General features: G+C 42.5%; 1 protein-coding gene across 13 annotated transcripts in view; it reads right to left on the bottom strand.

Moving 5' to 3' along the window:
• usp19 (ubiquitin specific peptidase 19) overlaps positions 1-25,079 on the bottom strand; it is a 45,543-nt gene that overhangs the window by 13,468 nt on the left and 6,996 nt on the right. For 10 of the 13 annotated variants that reach the window (XR_006085421.1, XM_042339517.1, XM_042339513.1 and 7 more), the window contains exons 4-25: positions 24,863-24,999; positions 23,763-24,275; positions 22,286-22,670; positions 21,246-21,402; positions 20,749-20,820; positions 19,608-19,723; positions 18,783-18,997; positions 18,263-18,455; positions 16,959-17,092; positions 16,387-16,545; positions 15,179-15,289; positions 14,659-14,769; positions 13,905-14,006; positions 12,808-12,948; positions 11,572-11,687; positions 10,694-10,831; positions 8,122-8,492; positions 7,428-7,538; positions 6,357-6,573; positions 5,678-5,830; positions 5,350-5,513; positions 4,405-4,583 (exon numbers count right to left, since the gene is read on the bottom strand). Coding sequence is in view for 12 of the 13 variants with exons in the window: in XM_042339517.1 (XP_042195451.1) it covers positions 4,405-4,583; positions 5,350-5,513; positions 5,678-5,830; positions 6,357-6,573; positions 7,428-7,538; positions 8,122-8,492; positions 10,694-10,831; positions 11,572-11,687; positions 12,808-12,948; positions 13,905-14,006; positions 14,659-14,769; positions 15,179-15,289; positions 16,387-16,545; positions 16,959-17,092; positions 18,263-18,455; positions 18,783-18,997; positions 19,608-19,723; positions 20,749-20,820; positions 21,246-21,402; positions 22,286-22,670; positions 23,763-24,275; positions 24,863-24,999 (3,995 nt within the window). In the remaining variant the exon portion in view is untranslated. The remainder of the gene's footprint in view (positions 1-4,404; positions 4,584-5,349; positions 5,514-5,677; positions 5,831-6,356; positions 6,574-7,427; positions 7,539-8,121; positions 8,493-10,693; positions 10,832-11,571; positions 11,688-12,807; positions 12,949-13,904; positions 14,007-14,658; positions 14,770-15,178; positions 15,290-16,386; positions 16,546-16,958; positions 17,093-18,262; positions 18,456-18,782; positions 18,998-19,607; positions 19,724-20,748; positions 20,821-21,245; positions 21,403-22,285; positions 22,671-23,762; positions 24,276-24,862; positions 25,000-25,079) is intronic. The other 3 variants (XM_042339509.1, XM_042339518.1, XM_042339519.1) reach the window with 1 other exon arrangement.

The raw sequence follows: 25,079 nt of genomic DNA, 5'->3' as shown, positions 1-25,079 counted from the left end.
TCCCCTTAATAATGAAAGTTTCGCTCGCAAATCAGGAAATCACAGGACCCTGAAGGGCACCTTTCGCCGGCAGCACTGATCGGAGATAGATACTGTAGCAACGGACAGGTCTTGTTTAGTATTGAAAGCACGGAACAGGAGAATTAACCATTTCTGGTTGCCAAAGTGACTGGTGGGCAAGTGTTAACAAAATTAAAATTGGAAAGCAAACTAAAAAGTGCCTGAAGTTCTTTTTAAATGTAAAAGTCCTGCACGCATTATTACTTCTGTAAACCAGGGGGAAAAAAATCCTTATTGGTACGGAGACAGTTGTTGATCAGTGCGTTATTGCTGCTCACTCCGCCTTTCAGAAATGACTTTGACGAGGACTTTAGCCATAGCTGCATAATTAAAACAAAGGACAGCCATCGTTCACTCTTTTAGATCACGGGGGTTGCTTTACGCACGTCCAAAAGGTAAGGCAAAAACCCAAGTTAGCCACTGATCATCTTGGAAATTATTCTCGCAATCCAAGCGAGGTTGGCGGTGAAGAATATACAGTATTTCCAGTTACATTTGCACCGCGATTCAAGTTCAATAACTCAGATCAGGCTGAGGGGTAGGTTATTGGAAGCTGACAATAATGGTGCCATAATTTAAGAAATGTGTGCTGGCCTTCTCAAAATTCTCCCTCTGGTGGTGATCGGGCAGTTGTGAGATCAGCCACATTCTGTGAGATTATGGAGCTGATGAATGTGCAGCGTTACTAGATATCAGTGGAGATCAGGAACAGTTGGCATCGCAGCCAGCAATGTGTAAATATTTCCAAACCTTCACATGAAACGCCGGCTAAATGACAAGAGAGTCAGCTTTGAATGGCAACCCTTGAATTCAGCCCGTGGTGTTAAAAAAAAAATCTGGGTATGTTGGGTATTGTGCGTGGGATTATAGACTGGGTGAAATTGTGAATATAGAATTATTTTTAATCACCTAAAACATTCTATCCCTTGCCTTTGTGCTCCAGTGATACAAGTGACAGGATGCCATTATTTCAGCTAATATAATTTCATAAATGTTCAAAAATGTTTCAGCCCATTTTTCGATGCGTTTTTCTTTAAGCATAAGTTAATTCACAAACCGAATATTGTTTTGTCATTAATTCCTGAGATTAGATTGCCTCAATTCATAATGACAGTCGCATTATTTACAGTGTTTAATAGTCCAGGTTCTTCAAAAAAAGGATTGTTTTTAGCTGCACTAGCTTTGACATAGAGTACAGTGCCACATAGCTGATGGCAGATCAGAGGTAGGGGTAATTTGGATGAATTATAATTCACTCTGTTCTATGAAACATAACACCAGTGCCAGGTGCACAACTCATTTTTCTCTGCTCGGCAAAACCCCATTTTGAAATGAGAGAAAAAAAATGCTGTGGTGTTCAGTGCACGAGGGTGGATCCATTACCTAAGCCTGCCTTTTGTTCAAGCCCTGCCTTCAGTGGAGTAAAGATGAACTGGGACTCGAAGCTCAGGGTTGAGTCATAATGACTGTCATTACCTCCAAAAAAGATGGAAGAGATGGGAGGCTAGCAGCAAAGGTTACTTACTACCGAGTTACAATGTGACACGTACACAACTGGGAAGCTAATTTAAGGTCTTGTCCTGCTCGTTTTGGCCAGCTCGTATCCGATATCCAGAAACCCATCCACTTGCTTCACTGCCTTCAATCCAATCTGCTGAGAGTTTTACATATGAATGGTTTCCGCGTGTGTGAAACGGAGTGGGCACTCTTCCCAGATCGTTGTATCTGCTCGTCTAATCCTGGAATACTTAGATGCAAATTGGCAAGAGCCGAGGCTCGAGAACCCCAGGGAGTGCACTGTGGGGGTAATGCTGGAGTTTGACCAGCTCAAGTACTGACCAGCTTCCCAATTTTTTTGTCCAGTTAGGATTGCCGACCTTTGCTAGCATCTTTGATTTACATGATTTAACAGTGGCTGAGTGGGAAGAATCTCTACCCTCAGTCTTCTCCTGCAGGCTGGTTGACCGGTCATCAACAATGCCCCGAAGTACCGTGGATTTGACTGGCTCGGGAACTGGATGATCAAAACTGCCACAGAGGGTTGATTGCATTTTGGTCTTCTATGGCCAGGCCCACCATCTTGGAGCAAAATGCGCTCCAAAGACACCCATGCTTACCCGAGAGAATTTGTCACTCGTGGGTCATTAGAGAACAATTTACACTGATATAATGCCTTTCACATTAGGAGGACACCTCAAAATGGCTCATGCTTACTGGAAGCCCGAACTTGCTGGGAAGGAAAGGTTGGCAAAAGCGTATTTTGAATGATCCCTTTAAAGGAGCGAACATTCAGCCAGCCCAAGGGGAACGGGAACGATTTGTGCTAAGGCAACAATCACTCCGCTGCTGCTGTGAAGTTATTTTGGTACAAGGTTTAATTCTGCAACAATTTCACATCACGTTTGACTTGGGATTTCAAAAGATTCCCAGTCCATCAACACTGGCTTCTGCGCCTGCAGGAATTCTAGGTCATTCAATGACCTAGTTCTCAAACTCATATCTAGCAGGCCTGAGTAAGAGTATAAAGAAAGCCTGGAATGTGATAAAGTTTTAGGTTTATAAGCTAAGAGCTATTGTGTTGCAGGGTATAGAAGTGACTATATTGGTCTATATTTCTCTATAGTGAAAGAAATTCAAACCAATACCAGTTTCATCGAAGTTACAGGGGGCGTGCGGTAGGCATCACACATCGACTAAGTATTCCCCAAAGGAACACTCTTCCTCCATGGGCCTTCCTTCTCCTGAAGACCTTCCTATTCGACCGTGCCTAGTCACCTGCCCCCCACCCACCCACCCAGCATCATGCTCAGTCATTGCCAAGTGCTCTGGGACGCTACCCTGTGTGATGAGGACTATATAAATGCAAGCTGTTATTGTTGACCATTTATTGTTGCTCCCATTGTACCCCACTGGCAATGACATGTACCAACAAAGAAAAGGGCAAGTGGGGATCAGCCAGACTTTCTTCTCCTGGTCAATATCCAGGGACACCTGTTGGAAAGTGTGTGTTTATGGCTGAGGGGTGAGGATAGCAACAGTCTTAGCAGCAATGGACTCCACAATCCTGTCATCATCTGACATGTATATAAGCGCACACACACGCATTCACCCACAGAAGAGGTCACTGGATAGCAATGAGCAGCTGGAACCTCTGATCGACTTTTCCCTCCCTACTACAAAGTCACCGTTGAAAGCAAACTGTGTGTGCTCAGTACCAGGCTATGAGCCTATGCCACGTGGCTCAGAGATTTACACTTGGACATTGAGGAAAGGACACGCACAGGTTTTAAATGAAGAAGCAGTCAAATCTGAAACTTTAGTAGTGAACAACAGTTAATAAATCCTCTATGGTCCAATTCAAGTTGCAACATTGCACAACTGGGAGTAACGCATATACTGCTTCATTATACACCTTTCGGCCATGGAGTCACCTAGAAGATCTGTGGATATCCAATTGGTGCCTAAGTTTACTGATGTTTAATAAGTGATTCAGTTACATTGTGCAGTTGCTTCTTTAATAAAATATGCTAACTGACATTTGAACCTGCTCAACCAGTCTAAGAGAGACAGTATCCAATGTATGGGAAAGACTTGTACACAAGTCACGAACGGTAAAACCCAAACGGTCTGATTTACTCACGGGCTTTCAGAGATAGGTTAGCCACAAAATACATAGAATGGGAAAGTTTTAACCCAATAGCCTTGCAGGTTAAATACTACAATTGACTGAAGTAGTGCAGAGGAAACAAAGGATTTAAAATTCCAATTTCTTATTGATGACAACAATTTGTTTCCTGATTTTATCCGTGCTTGGAGGGGCAAGTGAAAATTAAGTGCCACTTCTCCCAAGAGGCTCACAGAAGATAGTGAGAAGACTGTCAGATACTGTTCAGATATGATAGAAAGTGAATCATAAAGTACCATCAAATACAAACCATTGCAACCAATGCTAGCTGATTTACTGGCTCTACTCATTGAGAGAGAAAGAGCGAGAGAGAGAGAGAGAGAGAGAGAGAGCGAGCAAGCACTTCAGTATGAATTGCTATTCATCCAAAAAACGGGCAATTTATTACAATATACTGTGGTTTTAAAATTCCCCAAAAAACATACACGAGAAACAGACTTAATAGAAAAGCTCTTACGCAGCAATACGTTTAGTGCAGAGGCTGCGCTGGAAACAAGGAGGTGTCAGCATTCCTCAACACTGACCACGAATGCAGTGGCAGTGAAGGCGGCGATTATATCGAGAGTTTTAGAACCGCCTCGGTCAGATAAGCTACGTTAACAGATGAATTCTTTTGACCCGATTCACAAAATGGACGCAAACTGGCCCACTCTACGAACCTGCGTCGATGCTCCTTCTGCTCCAGTGGCGCACTCAGCCCCCCGCCCGCCAGCTCTTGTCCGGACCGGCCGCACCACTGGAGAGTTGCGGCGGCGATAAAACAGGACGTAAGCGTGCCTCGCGGCAACCTGGCTTTCGTCCACTGTGGTCACGGTACTGTCATCGAACAGACGCCAGCCTGAGAGACAAAAAGTGTACGGGTGGGGAGGGCATTAAGGGTGTGCACTTTCCCAGGAAGCATTACAACGATCACTGCATTTAATGAAGAGGCCGAAATGTCTCAAAAGAGTTTCGGTTTTTCCTGTAAAATGCATTGGAGCCAAACAACTAGGAAGTGAAGGACCCATTTTTTTTTATAATCTGGGATGATTGTTGGACAGGACATTGGGAGAAATTCCCTTCTCTTTTTAAATAGTGAGTGGGAGTGATGAGGAGGGGGGGGGGAAAAACACAGACGCAACCTTGTGTCCTGGGATCTCAGTTTAATGTCTCCAGCAATGCAGTGCTCCATTGGGAGTTTCAGCTTAAAATTATAATAATCGTTGCGTGTGATATAGCGCCTCATCACGCCTTTGAGATGTCTCAAAGTGCTTCACAGAACATACTGTAAAAGGGAATTGACTGTATATTTTGTGGGTGAGCCTAGATCCCCAATGCAAGGCATCGTCTCCCCCCCCCCAGCATTCTATCTCGGGAGGCGAGAGTGAGTGCCCGCTGCAAACTCAGCCAAGCCGACATTCACAAGAACGTAAAGAGTCAGTGAGGTAACAGAACATTCAACCTGAAGAATATCAAGAGGCTGGAACATCAGCAATTTACACAGATCTTTTGAAAATATAGAACGCCTTCCCTGAAATGAAGTAAGGGAGGCAATCTCTGCCTTCTCCTTCAGCCAAGCCACCCTCTGTGGTTACAAACGTGCTCAGATCATCACTGTCACTCACCAACATCGCTCCGTTGGCTGTTTTTGTCACTCGGTAAACGTGCGTAGGCCGTATAATGCCCTCCAATCATACCGCCGTAATGATTAATCACAGCGTACAGGTCATAAATAGGCTGTTGCCTGTCATCTTTCTGGCCGATGCAGAATTTACTTAGATCCAGATTTCTTTTTAAAAAAAAGGCAAAAAAGAGAATTAAGACAAAACCTTCAACAATAAACCATAAACTCAAAAAAAAAAGCCGTGCTCGCGCTGCAGTAAAAGCTCAGCCCACTTTCATCTTAAGATACAAGACGACGCAGAAAACATGTTCCGTCTCTCGGCTGCTTACCGGATGGGAAATTCTACCATGTCGTTGATCTTATCCCTCCAAATGAAGTTGCGGAAAGAGAAGCGCTTCAGCTGAATAATGAGCACGTTCGGAAGTCGCCACAACATCAGCTGTTTGGAAGCCTCTCTGTGTTGCTTGCATTTAGGACAATACCTGGAAACGACCAGCAGAAGGAGTCAGCACTCACCTACACACCGTGCAAAGTCTGATCTTAAACAGTGCTTCAGATTTGATGTGGATTACTCAATTGCTGTGTCGTGTTTTTTGATGAAGTAACGGAGAGGGTGGATGAAGGTAGTGCAGTTGATGCAGTTTACATGGATTTTCAAAAGGCGCTTGAAAGGAAAGTTTTCTGAAGGATCAGAGACACCTGGGGGTTCATATCAGTAAACCTTTGAAAGTGGCAAGACAGGTAGATAAAGCTGTTTAAATAAAGCATATGGGATACTAAGCTTTATAAATAGGGGCATAGAATACAAAAGTCAGGAATTTACGATGAACACTAGTTAGGCCTCAGCTGGAGGACTATGTTCAGTCACCACACTTTAGGAAGGATGTCAAGGTATTCGAGAGGGTGCAAAGGAGATTTACTAGGATGGTACCAGGAATGAGGGACTTCAGTTATCAGGAGCGGCAAGAGGCGCTATATCAAATGCAACGATTATTATTTCAATCTTACCATGCTTCCTCAGGTGCCAGCACCTCTGGTTTTGTGAAGAGATTCAGGCACTGCTCCAGAGTGAAGTAACCCGCCCTGGCTGCATCACTCGCTGAACATGGATCTTCCATATACTCCAGCTCTCTGGATTCCACCAGCACATACTCCTTCTGTCGCTCATTATTCTTCCAGATCATCGCCAGTGAGACACAGTCTGGAAACTCCAACGGCATATCACCTGTGCAGGAGAAAATCATCAATGATTTACTTCAATCAATCTGTCTACTGCTGCCAACTGTTTCGCCCACAAAATATACAGTCAATTCACTTTACGTTGTATTCTGTGAAGCGCTTTGAGACGTCACGAAGACGTGATAAGACGCTACATGAATTGCAAGGATTATTATTATTACTTTCGTTAAATGAGTGCTGTTTTGTATAGCAGCCCTGAAATTCTTAATCCTTGAATTCTTAATCCTCTTAGTAAAGCAGGCATTCCTTACATGTTAAACAAAAGTGCCCACCAACTATTTGTACTGTGACTCAATTCAGCAACATTTTGGTTGACATAAGGTCTGTAAGCTGTGAGCTAACACAGAGAAATGCTCAAAGCAAGCGGTTATCCCCACTTCAAAGCTCCAACAACAACAACCTCAACAATAGGAGTTCAAAGACCCGATTTAGGGTTTGAACCCACAACCTTTTGACTCTCACAGACGTGAGAGTGCTACCAACTGAGCTAGACTGACACTGAAGAAACAAAGGTCATGTGGAAAAGAAGACCATAAGTAGCATATCATTAGAATTTCAACAACAACTTGCATTTATAAAGCACCCTTCATGCGGGGGTAGCATCCTGGATCATTCCACAGTGGCGGAATCTGACAGCAAGCCAGGGGGAGGAGGGTGGCTTCAAAGACCACTCATCCGAATTACCCTGTTAAATTAATCGGGTTGAGCACTTAGCATGTAATTATTTGCTTGCGCCAGTTTCTGTGCTGAGTTAGTATGGTTTAAAGTCGCAAAGATAATTAAATCAATGTGCAGTCAAGTCTTTTCCTGAACCACTCGGCATCAATACTTTTACCTCACCTTTGTCATCCACTTTCTCTTCTTTGCGTGAAGAATCAATGAACTTGATGTGGAACTGTGAAGTGTGGGAGCGCGCAGACTCAGCCCGCTGCTGGTAACCAGGCACGGCAGCTGTAAAGGAAAGAACGGTAAGGGAAGGAGCAAGTATGGCGACAACTTGGGACTTAAGAACCACAGAAAAGTCCAGCACAGCAGGAAGCTATTCGGCCCATTATTTCATGTTGGAGTTTGTTCCTTGAAATAGGCAACCATCCTAATTCCCTGCCCTTTCCCCATACCCCTCTAATATTCTTCCTCTGCTTGTCCAATTCTTACAGCACAATTACAATACAATTATTTTGTTCAGGAAGATATTGCTCTTCTAAACCTCTTATTTTTTTTAAAATCAGTGAAACAAATTCACTGCAATAATCCTCCAGAAGCAAGGAGTTTCAGATTTCGCATAAACGTAGGGAATACATTGACTACATCAGAAGCAAGTGACATGATGGATTGTTCATCTAACATGAGGCATTATTTTGCATCTAATCAAGACTGGAGCAGGTATACGATATTTCACCTTACTCTGAATGGACTCTGAGTGTAAAACAAATGAGATTAATGACAGAATAAACTATAGGAACCCAAAAGGCAGGGAGGAGTCTGAATTAGGTAACAAGTTCTGCAGGAAGCCTGATAAAGGGGAGATAAATACCTTCCGGTTTTGCAGCTTTCTCATAAGAAGTTTCCTTCTCACATCCCGAATCCTCATGCGATTCCGTCCGTGACTCCGAGAATCCGGAGTCATAACTGTGTACGGAATCCCGGTCTTTGGCGGGCATGTTCAGCTCCTTTGTAAAAGCAGAGGTCAGAAGGGGCTCTGAAGCAGAACCGGTTAAGTGGGCATGGCGGACCGGCTTAAAGTCTCTTTCCTGGACCTCAGCGGTTGGTGGGAGCTTCTTCTCACCGGTTTCAGCGCTGGATACGTTTGCAGAGACCAAAGGTGGGGCATCAGGTTTGGAGGGAGGAGGTTCTGGTGTAATCCGTCCAGCCTGAAATGGTGGCTGGAACACATTGACTGAATACCTGTCGTAAAACACACCACAAACTTAAAGATTGTTTATGGGACACTGTTATCACAGATTAGCTGCTGCATTTGCCTTATGTAACAATCATTTCATGTCAATTATGAAGTGTTTTTAATAAGAAATACACCCTATAAATGGAAAGCATTTTATTATTAATTCCATTTACATCAAACATACACAGATTCACTAAAAGAACACTTAGTTGGCACCAAAACACACCACTAACACAAGACCAAAGGGGAAGCTTTGAAGGTACCTGCTCCTTAAGCAAGGAACTTAAATCTTTAGGTTTGTGGTGTGTTTTACGACAGGTATTCAGTCAACGTGTCCCAACCACAAGGGGACAGGGGAAATGGAAATGATTCGAAAGGAAAATCCATGAAGCACACAGCATGTCAATGAGCATCTACAAAAAAGCCATTGCTTCTTCTGCATGTGACTAACCGTATATCAATCTCCTAACTCCATATCAACCTGTCCGCTCCCTCCACTCAGCAGACACCGGCCTCACTGCCCCACCATGGGCGGTCAGGAATTCAGCATCTCTGTCCCCACACTACGGAACTCTATCCCGCAATCTCTCCTCCTCACCCCTTCTCTTGCCTTCTCAAGTCCTGTCTAAAGACCTTGCTCTTCGATCGTGCCTTTGGCCATGTTCTCACCCCCACCGCACTCCATCCATCCTGGCCCCAAATCGGATCAAAAAAACCCTGACTGTCCAGCGCCCTGGGAAGGCTTTCCTATGTGATGGGTGCTATACAGGTTTAATTTGTTGTTGCAGTTACGATTATGGGAAAACAAGTCTTGCTAAACAGTCGTGAAGAACTGGCATTTTTATAAATCCCTATCGCATCAAATGTCTTAAAGCTCTTCACAAGTAATTACTATTGTGTGGTAACTGTTTTTGTACACAAATACAGCAGTCATTTACACCAGCAAGTTCCCCCAAGCAGCCATGAGGCAAGTGAGCAATTTATCTGGAGAACTGTTGGTAAGGGCACCTTGAGCAACTAACTCCCTACTTTTTTTTGAATAGTTTCCTGGGATCTTTAATGCACGCCTGAAGAACAGGCAGACAGGACCAAGATCAGCAAACAAAAGGAGAAAGGATTGTCATTAAGGGCTAAAGAGAAATAAAAATCCGGGCGAGGAAAGAAAACTTCAAGGCTATTTATGTGCAGTGACAGTAGCAGTAAAATAGCAGTAAATCAAACAGTAAAGATAAGACTGCAGAGATTCTCACCCAGATCGTTAACCCTACAAGCTAAAGTCTGCCTGTCAAAAAATCCATAGTTGTTATACTTTACAGTATATCCCCTAACCCTGACCATTTCCCTCCTGCTCGGGTCCTGACCCAACTGTACAGCGCCTTGGGACGTCCTCCCGACGTGAAAGGCGCTCTATAAATGGAATCTTGTTGTTGTTGTGAAGCGCTTTAAGACATCCTCCAGATGTGGAAGGTGCTATATCAAATGCAAGGATTATTACTATTATAAGGAAAAGAGATCAGAAAAGGGAAGCAGGAATTTAGTTATAATTAGCACCCATTTTTTTCATGAAAGCAATAAGGATGTTACAAAGTAAAGGGATATTTCACCTCTCGAATTTGTAGCACCAGCAAATTTTCAGCAGAAATAATTCTTAGTGAAAGGACTGCGGAGTTTGCACTGGCAAGATTGACGTCACAATTTGAGATGGTGCTCATTTTAACATTTCAGACGGACATTTTAACATTTCGGTCAGCTTTCAGTACGGATTTTCGAGCCCACGGAATAATCCCAAACATGAATCAAGTCTTTTAGAAGATTTCATTTTATCACGTATGAATTTCAATATTGACGTCAATGTGTTGGCGGAGAGATGGGATCAGCAGCATACCACAGCCACGCGCAAGCAACAGTGCAGGTCAAAGCAAAGTGCACGTCCAATGAATACAGCTTTTTTTTTGTATCACTTACACACAATGAACTCCTCTGCAAGTGCTGAGATAATGTTAAAAGCATGTCACTTGCTGTGTTTCTGAAGCAGGGGGTAAGAGGAGAAACTTACTTAGAACCACCACAACACCAACAACAACTTGCGGTTATATCGTGCCCTTCACGCTGGGCATCGTCTCGGTGCGCCATCTGTACGGCAGATTACACACTCTCAGAACTTTTATTTGTAAATAGAGAGAAGTGACTGGCAGTGAGATCGTACCTTGAGTATCCTTCCAGCAGTTGTGTGAGTCTCGAGAACGTGAGCCGTGACTTGGGAACACTGATGAGGAATGGGTATCCAATGTTTTCTGGTCTGCACTGATTTTTGTGGTCAGTCCAGTGATTGACTTGACAAGTCCTAGGAAGGGAATACAGCAGTATTATTCCTTTGTTGACAAGCTAATGTCCACTTTTGATTAAGAAGGTGACTGGCGTCCTGTAGCAACTAGTTGCTAAAAGCTGGGCGTATTGCTCTTTTTAAAAAAAATGGCTGAACTTATAACAATCCAAAGAGTAAGTGCTTGTTAGACAAACTCTGTCTTGACAAACTACACTAACAACGCAAAAAATCTCTCTATGACCTGCAGAAAAGAAATGAACTGAAACTACTTTTTTTTGAAAAAAAAGACTGGAGAGATATGTAATACATCAGAACTTCTGATGTTTTGTGCCATTGAAAAGGAGAACATGGGTTTGTGTTCAGAATAGAACATCATGGAGCGAGAGAACAGCAGTGCGCTCCCATCTTCCCTGTTAAATGTTCATGTTATGCAAAGGCAAGACACTAAAAATTCAGACAGCTCCAACAGGGAAGGGAGCCCACAAAATCCACGTCATGGTGTCCTGACCAAATCATTGAGCTGAATGGCCTCTTTTTGTTGCTGTTGCTTACTCCGGTGTATAACGGGATCAAGGAAAATCTCGCAGCAAACAAAGAGTTTTACAAATACTTTCAAACAACCTGAGGGCACCTCACTACCTTTTCTGTTAAATTTTAATACTCGGTATGGAGAAATCTGATGATTACAAAGCATCAGTTCATAATAATCAGGGGGCGGCTGGTATGGGCAGAGGGCAGCTGGGGTTTGACTGACTCACTGATTGCAGTAGGCCACACGGTAACAACTTGTGCAGCGTCGCAGTTTCTCATCCGGTTGCTGTGGCTTGTGGCACGCAGCACACTTGTTGATGGGTATTTTGGGGACCATTAGACGCTGTGGAAACAAAGGGAGAGAGAGAGAGAGAGAGAGTTTTAAAATCGCACAGAACAACAGAAATATACATTACAGAAGGTCATTTGGCCCGTCATGTCTATGCTGGTTCTTTGAAAGAACAATCCATTCAGTCCCATGATTCTTTCTTTCCCCCAATCCCTCTACAAGTTACTAATTATACAGTAGCCGTGACTCAGTTATCAATGGAGGAAAAGTGGATCCATCAAAAAGAGGGACTGTGGCTCAAACAGAAAAGGAAAATCATCTGGCACGCAATGTGCAAATTGTTTAAATGTTTAAATGTTGTGCAAGAGTACTAGAACCCAGTAGGGTGTAGGAATTCCTTTCTGTAGGTGGAATGTACATGAATGCAGAATTGTATTGTTGTTGAAAGAATTTAAGTTTGAAACAATATTTAAAGCAGTTAAACCACTCTATCCACTGTTCAGCAATCCCAGGGTTATCAGACACTCTTAAAATTCATCCAAGTAACTTCAGTCTGAGGCGGAACCCTCTATGCTATATCATAGGAAAGATTTTCCCCCAGTATTACACACTGAGTCTTAGTTGGATATAGGAGCAAATTAGGCACTGGACATGGTGACGATATGAAAATGGTAACCCCAGCATGAGACAGAAACTATAAACTATGTGTTCCTCAGCACTGACCAGCTATTTGTGTGATATTAAATAATAATCTTTGCATTCAACATAGCACCTTATCACTTATTCGAAACGTCTCAAAGCGCTTCACAGAACGACTGTTAAAGTGAATTGACTGTATATTTTGTGGGCAAAACATGGCAGCCAATTGAGCACAGAAGTGGATTGAGTGACCAATTTATTATCATCAATTTTTTTTTGAAGGAATTATTACTTCCGGAAATGCAATCCTCCAACTGGGTTCCTACTACTGCCAAGTAAACTGAGGCGTGTGGAGTAAGAAAACTTGCCCAATTTTTTGCCCTGACAGGGATCAAATCCAGGTTTCTCGGTTGCGAGGCAAGTGCTCTAATCACTGAGCTACAGGACTCCATATAGTCATTAAGAAACATAGTCGGGATGGAAACTAGCAAACGTGCAACTGCTGTAATAGACACCATATAGAGTACAAATGTACCTGTTGAACTTGCAGTTCAACCACCTGCTCCTTCGCCAGCTCTTTAGTCAGTACTTCAAAGCAGAGAAGAGTATCACTCGGGGACGTATTTTCCAAGGACTGGCATGGTTCAAATATGCGATGGAATCGGTTTCTTACAACCTGCAAAAGACATTTCAGATGAAAGAATCAAAGGAGACAGCACCCAGCCAGCATCAATTTGTCACTCTCTATGCATAACATTGCAGCATATCAACATAACAAGACTGCAATTATCATCACTGCTCCTCTCCTGAAGTAGTGACTCACCTGGGTATGACTCACTTCATGAGTACCAGCAGTGCTATTTTATCTTAATAATAATAACAATAATTATTATGCTTGTCTGCCTATTAGACCGATGCTCTCAAGCATACGTGTCCCTGAGCATTGATCAGCCATTTGTGTCATATTAAATAAGAAACATTGCACCTTATCACATCGTTGAGGTATCTCAAAGCAATTCACAGGATGGAATGTAAAGTGGATTGACTGTATTTTGTGGGCGAAACGAGTGACCAATCTTCAAGTGAAAGTGTGAACAATAACAGAGTGTTAAACAAGCACCTGCACAGTGAGCACCTCCCACACAATGGGACATTCAGATATGTAGCAACAGTCACTGTCGACAAAACCTCGCATTTATATAGCACCCCTCACGGAGGGTAGTGTTCCAGATGCTTGACAAGCTATCAAGATCAGGAATCCTGGCAGATATCCCCCCTCACCAGGCCAGGAGCACTGAGGCCAAATCTAACACCTCAACACCTACCCAGATTTATATCAGCCAAACCTCAAAACAGACTGGGAATCAAAAGTGGAGACTTTCACTAATGATATTCGTTATAACTTCATTGGGGTTTAACGCAAGATATTCATCACAGGAATTACCTTTGTGATTTCTATTGCAAATATCACATTTTAGATCCTGCTGTTAGAATTTCAAATATGTTTAGAAAAACAAACAAAAAAATCTATAAATTTCACTGAAAAAAAGTTTTAGACTTTGCCCAAGAATTTTCATCAATCCACTTGAATTTTTATTTCAGAGGCACCTTCGAGCAGTCTGAGTGACTCACCTCAGTTAGTCGCAAAGTCTCAACTTTCACTTTCAGGTTCCTGGAGATAGCGTCAAGGACATCAGAAGCGTTCGAGTTTTCCTTGCTCACACTCACCAAGATCTAATTGAATAAAAAAAAGAGTTTATTATTAAGATATTATTTAGAGTCCAAAAGGCTTTCCACGAATCAAATCGCTTTTCAGTCTAGGTTCTTCAGCTGTTGAGTAGCAATCTTACCATTAGGCCTGATGAATGTGTGTCTTGACGATACTTATTTATCACTGGAAAGATAACAGCAAACACAGCTTCCAATGGTGCCCGGCCTTTTCCAGGAACTCATCCAAGCAGCCAATTTTCACACGTGAGCTTAGGCAGCCTCAGACTCACAGCCAAACCCAACCCTGGCCTCACCCAGAATCCAATCAGATATCTATCAGAAACGGGATTCCTGGCAGCGACTTTTAACAAATGGGGCACTGAGCAAGTCAGTGTTTTAACCTTTGATAAAAGGCTTCTTCATTGAGCGCAGAAGACAACAAATAACTAAACAACAACAAATTGCATTTATGTAGTGCCCCTCACGCAGGGTAGAGACCCAAAGCGCTTAACTCTGCTCCAGGTTGTGCCAGCTCTGGATTACACAAACGCTTCAGTAAAACCTTATTTAATAACGCTACAAAATTGCTATGGAGAGATGGAACGAGGGAGAGAAGAAAGTGCTGTACTCTGCCTGTTAAAACAAACCATTTTAAAAAAAACGCGGTATCTCTCACCTTGACGGGCTTCTTATGAGGCTCTTTAGCAAAGAAATACACAGTCAGCACCTTCTGTTTCTGTGGCAGGGGAACTGGTAAGTACAGGAAAGGATCAAACGTAATAGACACCTGAAAAACAAATTTCCAGCGGTCAATGTCACGATGTTAAGCTCTTCACAAACTTCTGTACCAACGTAACGTTTTCCCTTTAGTAGTCATTAGGTGCACACTAGACAGGAGCACCACTGTGCCCGAGCCACGTCTTCCTCAAGTGGATACAGTCAGGATGGCCGACCCAAAGCCTTATTTACTACTGTTGAAATAAGCCTTCACTCTATTCCAATCAGTGCAACAATTATTGAATCTGTCGCCAGGCATATTCAGATATTATGCACTTGAAACTATCACTGCGAAGAGATGTGCAACACAAGAAAAATTCATAACAAAAATAAGCTCTCTCTCAACTCCCAACCTACCCGAGTCACCGAGGGAAGATTTAAACTTTCCCAATAGAAAAAACGCAGCAATAGTTTCTCACCTTATAACACACGGGACAAACCAGCTTGGATTTGTACTGACCCTGGAACAAATCCACGATAAAAGAATCATTCCGCATTTTGTGACGATCCCAAGCTTCCTCTGCCACCACCTGTGGGAAGATGTGCACGTCAGAGTGCGAACAGCTTAATAATAATAAATAAAGATAATCCTTGCAATTGAATATAGTGCCTTATCACGTCGCTGAAACTGCTCAAAGTGCTTCACAGAATATAATGTAAAGTGTAGTGATTGTGTAATTTATGGACGAAACACGGCAGCCAATTGCGCACAGTGAAACCTTAAAGCACTGCGACCAAAGAGGGACACAGTGACACTGCTCTTGAACTAGCGGATATTCCCCAACAAAACACCGCAACTGTTCAAAAGATTTCATGGCACTATATTTCACGCCATTTCTTAGTCACTGAATAAAGTTAGTTTAGATGTTTGTTCATGCCATTGAAAATAATTTCTCCAGTAACATCTAAACGAGCTGTTGGAAGCAATGTAAATTGCACAGCTCAGGCAAGGTGCATTATTGTGGATTAACATGAGGTTAAAGTAACATTATAAGAATAAAATTGCATTTGATATAACGCCTTTCCTGCCGGGAGGACATTTCAGAGCTTTCACAGAACTTTACTGTGAAGTGCAGTGTCTCTGTATTTTCTAGGCAATGACACACCATCCCACATGAACTTACTTGCCTATGCCTTTTTTGAGCATTTCTGAAGTTACCAGTTGGAAATTAATAGAACACAGGGATTTAGACAGTAACTTCAACCTTGTAGTTACAGCACCAGCCTGCTGCTGCTTCTACTACTGTTAGAAATAGCTCCACCAGGAGGCACATGGTGTCATTAATGCTGTTAGAATATAACTCTCCAGAAAAGAGCTGAACCCCAACAAGCCCGTTCCTTGGTACCTATGTGAAAACCAATTTCAGACAGGTGCGCAGTTAGAGAATTAATAATGAGCAATTGACTTTTTTTTCGCCCACAAAACATAGTCAATTCACTTTACAGTTTAATCTGTGAAGTGCTTTGAGATGCCTTGAAGATGTGGTAAGGTGTTAAATCAAATGCAAGTATTTCTATATATTATATTATTATTAGCACCTTGGGACGTCCTCCTGACGCGAAAGGCGCTATACAAATGTATTGTATTGTTATTAATTATTATTATTAGGTCATGCACCAACTATACCTCATCCAGACGTCCGTCAGAATCCACTGTTTCTGTGTAAGGTTTATTCTGTATTCGGTTGAGGTCCTCATGGAGGCCGTCCAACAAAAACGCCATGAACTCCTGTGCATCGTGCTGCGCGTAGCCAGTGAACTGGCTAGCCTTGCTCGCCACAATAGCCTAGTGTGAAACACGGTGACCAAACGAGTTATGGCGAGCTGACTTTTATACCAGGACAAAACCGTTTATAGTGTTTTTTTTATATAAACATACTCGTGCAACCAGTAACAAATAGCGGGGGCGGACACACTGGGAATTCCTTCCCAGTGGGATTTCTTCTTAAGGAATCTGCCCCACACGGATGAAGTGTTCTTCCAGGAACTGGAAACGCATCACCCCCCCCCCCCCCCCCCGGACTCATGTGAACTCAGTTCCTGTGTTTTTTTCAAGGTGGGAATTCCGACAGGTCAGTGGGAAATCTAAAGGGATTCCTTAACCTGCTAGAGAAAACTGCAGTTTCAACTCTGGTGACACACACACACAAATGGTCATCCGGAGAAGTTATCCATTCCTCTGGGCTGGTGCTCACTCACCTTCAGTTTGGATGGCTGGTAGGCATGATGAGTGCCCTTCCACAGAGCCTGAAGTAACACAGCAAACCCGATGGCAAGCCGGCCACCAGTGCCTAGAGGGTTGTTGTAGTTTATTTCTGTCTCAAAAGATCGATCTGACCAAACATTAAAAAAAAATGAGCTGTTATTACGCTTTCCTGTACGGGCCAAAGAAAACGGGTTCAAAAACAACAGCGACAGCTTTACTCCCAAAATAAATATAAAACATTCCAAGCATTTGATCAGACTTTGGAAAGGAAGGTCCAAAAGTGAGCCCAGCAGACTGTTTGCCTTGTTTATTGTTGTCTCATGCGTTTTTGACATGGGGATGAGGTGTCAATTAACACCCTTCGATCTCTTCCCTTTTTGATAAATTCTAAGTCATCTGTGGAGTCAACATGTCCCTCTTATTCTTACTTGCTGTATGATGCACCTTACAAAAAGGTGCTTACATTTACAAGCATTTATATTTACAAGCAATAAGCTTGCTCTATTTTGGCCTCCTGGTCTGCATCAAAACCCCAAATGTCCGTTTCTCGTTGAGCACATCTAACCAGAGAATTTTATACATGATTAATCCTACTGTGCTAGCTTAATCACGAGCCTCTAATGCATCCCTCACATGCATGGAAAACCCTTCACCTTTCCTAACCCTACTCTCTTTCCTGAATAATCTGTACCCTTGTAAATTGCAGTTGCTGCTGTTATCCTGCCACAGCCATGTCTCTGGGATACCTACCATTGTAATTACCGTTTCGTACACAAATATACGGTCAATTCACTTGACAGTCGAGAAGACGTGAAAAGCGCTATATCAAATGCAAGGATTATTATTATTATTATTACCGTTTGCCACCAGTGCCTTGAGCTCCACTATTTTATCCAGAAAAAACAGCTGTTTCCATCAGGATTAAGGCAGTTAAAAACAACAACTTGCAATATGATGCCTTTCACTCATAGTGTCTCGGATTGCTGGAGTTAAGTGGCTAAAATCTATTCATTTCTCAGCTCCTTTACATGACCTGTATTGTCACAACATTTGACACCACTGATTCTTTCACATTAGGTAATTCATGACCGGAATTGTTCACCAGGAACAGTGGTTAAGGCCAGGATCGGGGACGCATTTAAGTACAGACTGATGCTGCAATCGGGAGACAGCAGAGTGAGTTCTGCTACTAGACGGACAAAATCACATGATCTGAAGGTGCTTCTTCATATGAAGCAGCTCTTGTGATAAGCTCCAAGAGTCAGCCCTCTCCTCCTCACAGAACTGTTGCACTCACCGTGGAAGTAGTCGCGGAGCTCGCGGGTGTTTGAGAGGGACTGAATAACGCTGTTCATGAAGCAGGTGTTCCCCAGATTGACCAGCCCGGTGAACCCAGGCAGACACACCTTCTTCTCCTCCTCCTCTTCCTCCGCCTGCTCACCGCTGGCCAGGCTGTGCGTCATAGGAGTCACCATGCAGGTTGGTTTGGGCTTAAAAAACAAACAGGGTTGCAAAATAAATTTCGTACACGTGCACTTCTGGGATATTACTGCTGTGTGCAATTGTCTGCCTCATTTCGTCCACAAAATATAGTCAATTCACTTGACAATTTGTTCCGTAAAGCGCTTTGAGACGTCTCGAAGACGTGATAAGGCGCTATATTAAATGCAAGGATTATTACTATTATTACACCAATGGGCATCTTAGTCTATTGTACATGTTTAGAAACATCCAAAATTCCAACATTTTTAGTGACTCTTTTCAAGAGGTCAGGGAAGACGTTTAAAAATAAAAAGCTTTTTAAGCAAATCACTTACCAATGTCAAAAGCGCGTCTTGTTTGATCTGTACACTCTCGGGTCCTGACCTGACGGCTACGGAGTCGAGGCTGGCTTCCTCCGAGCGGACTTTCTCCTTGTCACTTGGCCGTGGCTCCTCCTTAGGAGGGAGTGCGTGCTGACTGCTTCCCGGCTGTGCTTTGTCCAATGAGGGCGGGCCTGCGGGCACAGCTACCTTTGCGCCACCCACTGCACCTTAAACAGAGGAGGGAAGGGCTTGTGTTTAGAAGGTCCCGCTGTCAAAGCACACCCAAAACCAGGCTTATACTAACCGTCGATACTATGCTTCAGCCTCTCCTTGGGGATTTCTTGAGTTCATCAATAGGAGGGATATCAACGTTGAGGTAACTTAATTGGGATTCCTTCAACTCGAGATTGATATGGACAGCTGAACCTTTCAACCAATCAGTCGTATTTTGATGCAGACATAAGATCCGCCTAGCCACGCTCTCCTTCCCGCTTCTGCTCGGCGGAGGCACTGTTGTGGCTGCAACTCTGTGAGCTGGAGAAAATCGAACGTGCACCCTACCCTTCACGACTCTATTTATTTGGACCCCGACAGGCTTATGTCAATGCAATGCCAAGCTAGCGTTAAAAAGAAATCCCATTAGCCTCCCTGTAAACATGTGCATCAATTGAGCAGCAGAGTGAAACTGCTTATTTAAAGCTTGACACACACACACACAACAATAAATTAACATACAATATTCCCTATTGCTGGCAGCAGTAACTGAATCAGAAGACTAAACAAAGAGAAGCCGGGTTTCAGCTCAATCACACAGTATCAAGACAGTATTCTATAGACCTTGTGCTGCTAAAGCCTCAAGTCCACCCCAGCGCTGGTTCTGTCTCTTCTTCAAGCAGATGTCTATGCGAGAGGCCGTGAAAGTGTACATGCACTGCTCTGGGTTTAGGAGGTTTCTGGGGAAAAAAAACACAAATGAAAACATGAGTACAGTAGAGATTTTCAGAGCATTTTTTCTTTCTCTTCCTTCTCGTAAAAGGTGAAAAATACACATTTAGAACCCACATTTCATACAGTAATAATGTTACTTTCTCAAATACCAGGTTTTATTTCTAAGTTGACCTTACTAGACAAGATATTTGATTTATTTATGCTTTGAGATGTCTCAAAGACATGATAAGGCACTATATCAAATGCAAGGATTATGAGCTGTATATTAAGTCAAGTCTGTCAACATCAGCCAAAATATCTGGGGAAATAAATAATGTTGCCCCGAGAAGTAAAACAAATAAATTTTGGTGGAAGTTTCGAGTTGAGTGCAGTAAGAAAGGAAGCTATTTGATTTATTTATGCAACACAGTGGAAGATGTATAGGTGAGTTGAACAGAATAGAAATTTCAACAAGTAGAATGTCTGGCATTATGTACCAGTCAGTAGCAAGTTGGAATCAATTGGTAATTTGCTAAGATTTGAATTATACATAAAAATTAATACCCAGTATATAATGCAGATTGGTTTATAGTCTGTAAACCAGAGAAGGCATGCTCCTACCTAGTGGTGTTTTATCCACAGCCTGAAACGCTTGTGAGAGTTGTTGCCTGTTCCCATGCATGCAAGAAATTGCTTCAGCAGTGACCCGATGACCCAGAAGTATTGAACAGTGTTCATATTTATAATACAAGGTATGATTCTATGGAGCTAAACCACCATATTATAACATGGTCAGACTTATATATAGATTCTCTCCCTCTCTTACGTACCAACATTTTCTTAATGGTTATAATGCTAGTTTCCAAATTAGTACTAAAATCTTACTAATCAGCAAGCACTTATATGAACGCTCTTATGACTTCTAATCAGAAAACAGGTAATTAAACCAGAGGAATGGGAAAGGGAGAGAAAGGGGGAGGAGAAAAGGTACAACCCTAAAATGTTAACACAAAAGTGAACATTGAAAACAATTTTAAAAAATAGTTCTTACCGGACTTTAACCTGCCATTTGAAGATTGTGTTTGGTCCACAACCAGGATGTAACCGCAGAAAAACATTGTGCCTTTAAAACAAGAGTTTTACAGTCATTTGATGAAGTCCACCATCATCCAATTAAAGGTTAAAAGCTCAGCATGAGCACTGACTTAATGGGTTATGCCATTGGAGGCCACTTGAGCTGAAGCGTATGGCTCAAAACCACACCAGTTCTGGCACTTGGTTGGAGTCTGTACCTTGATGGTTTTTCAGACCATCACCCTCCACGGTCTTGCTACCCCTTACCTCTCCGACCTCCTAACCCCATATCAGCCATTCACATACCGGCCTGCTTCAGATCCCTTACAATTCCTGCCCCACCATTGGCGGTCGGGCATTCAGCATCCCTGCCCCCACCCTCTGGAACTTTATCCTTCAATCCCTCCGCCTCACCCCTTGGATAGATTTTTCACCATCTTGTAATACCACGTAAATAGAGACATGAGCACTCACCTGGTTTGAAAAATGAGAGTGAAGTCCTGTTCTCTGAACAGCACCTTGGATGTAGATTTGCAAATCTCTTTCACATACACGTGTACCACCATGGAATCCGTGCCCTTTTCATAAGAGTCGTACTTCACGAAGCTAAGATTTACATAATGCTCTGGAGCTTTTTAAAAACATTAAAACAATTATTGGTAATACAATTTCACATCCAACACATACTTAATTAGCATTGTGACTGCTTCCTGTTACAGGGATGGGTCTAAATAAACCCATGGTTCTACCTGATCTGTACAAAGAGCACAATACAGACCACCTTCTGCCCTAGCTCGTACCAATGGAAAAAGATTTCCAATTGAAGAGCTCTCGAAAAGATTCTCCCAAAGAGGAAAACACACTACATCCTGCACACACTCCAGCTTCCAGGAGTTTCCAGAAACTCCCCCTTACCGTGGACTGAATTCATCAGACTAACATCCTTGAAGCCCCCTATTTGGTAACTGTTAAGAGAAAGCTGTAACCTCGGAAAAGTTTCTGGTACCAATGATGGAATGCTATGAGGGTCTGACACATCCCAACTGAAGAACTTTGGCTGACATTTCTTTGACATTGAAGATCTGGCACTTTGAGCTAAGTCTATACGCTATGAAAACCCAGCCTTCGAGTCTGCGACTATCAGTTAGCAGAGGGTTACTGTCTTTAACTTGGCTTCCGAAAGATTTCTTCTATGCCAAGGATACAAATACCAGAGAGGAAGGAGGGGGATATTGGAATTGTAAGGCGAAAGGTAAGATTAAGTTCTTGTTTAAACAGAGTTCACCTTTGGAGTTACTGTTATGAGGCACAATGTTGGCTTAAATTATGCCCATTTACTTATTCATGTAACACTTGTTTTAAATGCATCAAGCTTAAAGCTAGTACAGCTCACAATTTTTAAATGTCAATTAAATATAATTGCTTTTGGAAATGGTGATTATGATGTAAAGCATTTTAACTGTGGCTTTCACTGCAGATTGCACATGTATATTCTGTGTGTGTTCTGCTCATACCTTCAGCATTTTCCTCTGACGCCACCTCCTTTGGCTGGTCAGTTTTTTCCACATCAGTTAGTGGGTCAATTATTGCTTCAGCATCTTGAGCAAGTGCCTCCATTAAGAGTTGTTCTCCTGCTGCTTGATCAATTTCCTCTCTGACTGAACCCTGAACATCGTCCTTCGTCAAAGGCTTCTCCACTGCATTTTCAGTGCATCCCAGCATCTCTCTGACAGAACCATCAGCCTGCGTTTCTGCTGTCATTTCATCCACTACCTGCTCCACAGCAACACTAACATTGCCTGATGTTGTCTCACAAACGTCTTCGCTGGGTAGCTGAGTCAGTGGTACATCATGAGCCTGGCTTTCAAGAAAGGGTCTCTCTTTCTCGGTAACTTCAATCTTTTTCAAAGAGCATATAGATTAAATTAGAGGCAAACAACAATTCACTCTATGTTGAAATCAATCCATTCACAATTAAGACAGATCTTATTCAGAATCAAATTCTCCTCTCAGAACTGGGGTATAATTCACAGTGGGTATAGGCAAGCTAGCCCCAAAATGATTTAGTACAAAAACTAACTTTCAGAGTGGATTGTGAATAACTGAGAGCCAGTATGCGTTATCCGTTCAGTATAATTAGCATACCAACAACAATTTGTGTTAGCAGATGATACAATATTGACTGCAGGCATGGACCAAATTTAAATATTTTTTTTAATATTACGTACAAAGATCAACAGAATATTGAACATTAAGATATAACTGGCTGCTGCATTTCATCCACAAAGTATAGTCAATTCACTTTACAGTATATTCTGTGAAGCGCTTTGAGACATCTTGAAGACGTGTTAAGGCACTATATCAAATGCAAGGATTATTATTATTGGAGCATGGCAGAGTAGCTCAGCTCAAATTGTGAACTCATCACAATTCGCTCCTCTTTTTCTGAGATCGCCTTCTGGCATGTACAGAAAGTATTATACTTTGTAACCCGTAAAGAGGAGTACATGAGCCTGCCAGCTCTTTCAGGTTAAAGCAAATTAAAACAAGAACTTTAGAAAAAAAGTTAGAAACTCAAAATGAAGGGTACACTCAGTCATAATATCAAACGATCAGGTCTAAAATGACCAGCATCTGAGACTGGATTTGAAAATAAGATTTAGTGCATTTGGATCTTATGACTTTCGTGCATTTGCATCGTGAGATTTCCACTGATTTGTTCCACTATGTGCAATGTAACAACAGATTAAAGTTTCGCTTGTTTTCAGCAAATCACAACCCTCACTGTACAGCGCAGAAGAAGGCCATTCAGCCCATAGTGGCTGTGCCGCCTCCTTGAATGAGTTACCAACTAGTCCCACTCCCTGCTCTTACCCCATAGCCCTGCAAGGAAGGTTACTTTTTTTTTAAAAAAATATTCTCAAAAACAAGCGTATTTGAATCATGAGACTTGAAACGTAATGTGTTCAAAGCGCTCCTGATCAAGATTACCTCAGCTCTCTCCGAGGAGCTTTGTCCAGTCCCATTCCTCTTCTCTGCCATGTGTCCGTCTCCCTGAGGGCCTCTGCCATCTCTTTTTCCTTTGCTTTCAAAAGCACCAGCGGCTAACCTTTCATCTGGATTATTGGCACTACTTTCAGTCTCTGCACTTTTTCCAGGAGCTGCACATTTTGCGCCCCGCTCCTGAGAGGCGATGTCTGTCTCTTTGTTGGGCTCATCGACAATCTTTTGTTCTGCCACCGTCTCGGGTACAAGTCGAGGTTCTTCTGGAGCCTTGTATAAGATGGTGCGTTTCACACCAGGTTCAGGCAAACAGTCGTTTTTTTCCGGAGTCTTTAGGTTTATTGCACGTTTAACTCCCCGGTCAGCCTTCGTTTTTTTCTTGTCATTACTGTCAGACAATCTCAGGGATCTTCCTTCTTCCATGATATTCTCAGTCCTAGAAATCTTCTCTTTCCCATTCTCCTTCGGCTGAGCCACAATGGGCTGCTCCTTGCCCTTTTTCTGTCAAAGTGATTTAACCACAATGAGAAGCATGGAAAGGAGAGACACTCGGGCGCAATAATAACTAGCTAAATAGAATGCAAACAACTTGTAAAGCTTCAATCACACAACCAGTAAACCAAGTGATTGACTTCCTATTTATTTTAGGTTCAAGGTGATAAGAGATTCCTACCCAGACAGATTTTTACTTTCAGACTCACACTTTCAGGCTAACCTTTTGAGCTGTGACGCGATGAACACAAACTCTACTGTAAAAAAAAGACTGTTCTTAGAAACATTCCCCGAGGTATAAGAACTCCCTCAATTTCTCCCATTTTGTACGAGTTTCATGCTAACAATAATTGACAAGTACATGTCAATTACTGAATCATGAGCTTATTGCCAGGAATCCTTATGGTCAGATCTCTCCATCCGCAGGAATGCATGCATTGTGTTTAGGACCTTGGTTGATTCTACAATTAAACCATACCATAAAGCATACTTTTCTTATAGGTTACCTACACTGAACAGCTTCAAAAGGAACATGATAGATATATACTTTGGCTATTAGATCGACTCATGATCTGACATAAATTGTGTTATCGTACCCAGAGGGAAGGCCACGTATGTAAAGGGATCTTCTTTTGCACGAGGAGCTGGAGAATATTTCCCTTCTCTTTATACTGCACTTTACTGCACGAGCTTTCAATTTCTTCGTGGAACTGGCAACTCCACTGGCGTCCATCTGAATACAAACAAAGAAAGCGGTGTAGATCACATATTCAGGAAGTTTAAGAGACCAATGTAAATAAGGGAATGATATCA

The sequence above is a fragment of the Callorhinchus milii genome, unplaced genomic scaffold, assembly GCF_018977255.1.
Source record: "Callorhinchus milii isolate IMCB2004 unplaced genomic scaffold, IMCB_Cmil_1.0 Scaffold12, whole genome shotgun sequence".
Classification (NCBI taxonomy): Eukaryota; Metazoa; Chordata; class Chondrichthyes; order Chimaeriformes; family Callorhinchidae; genus Callorhinchus; species Callorhinchus milii.
This window is presented reverse-complemented; position numbering and strand designations above follow the sequence as displayed.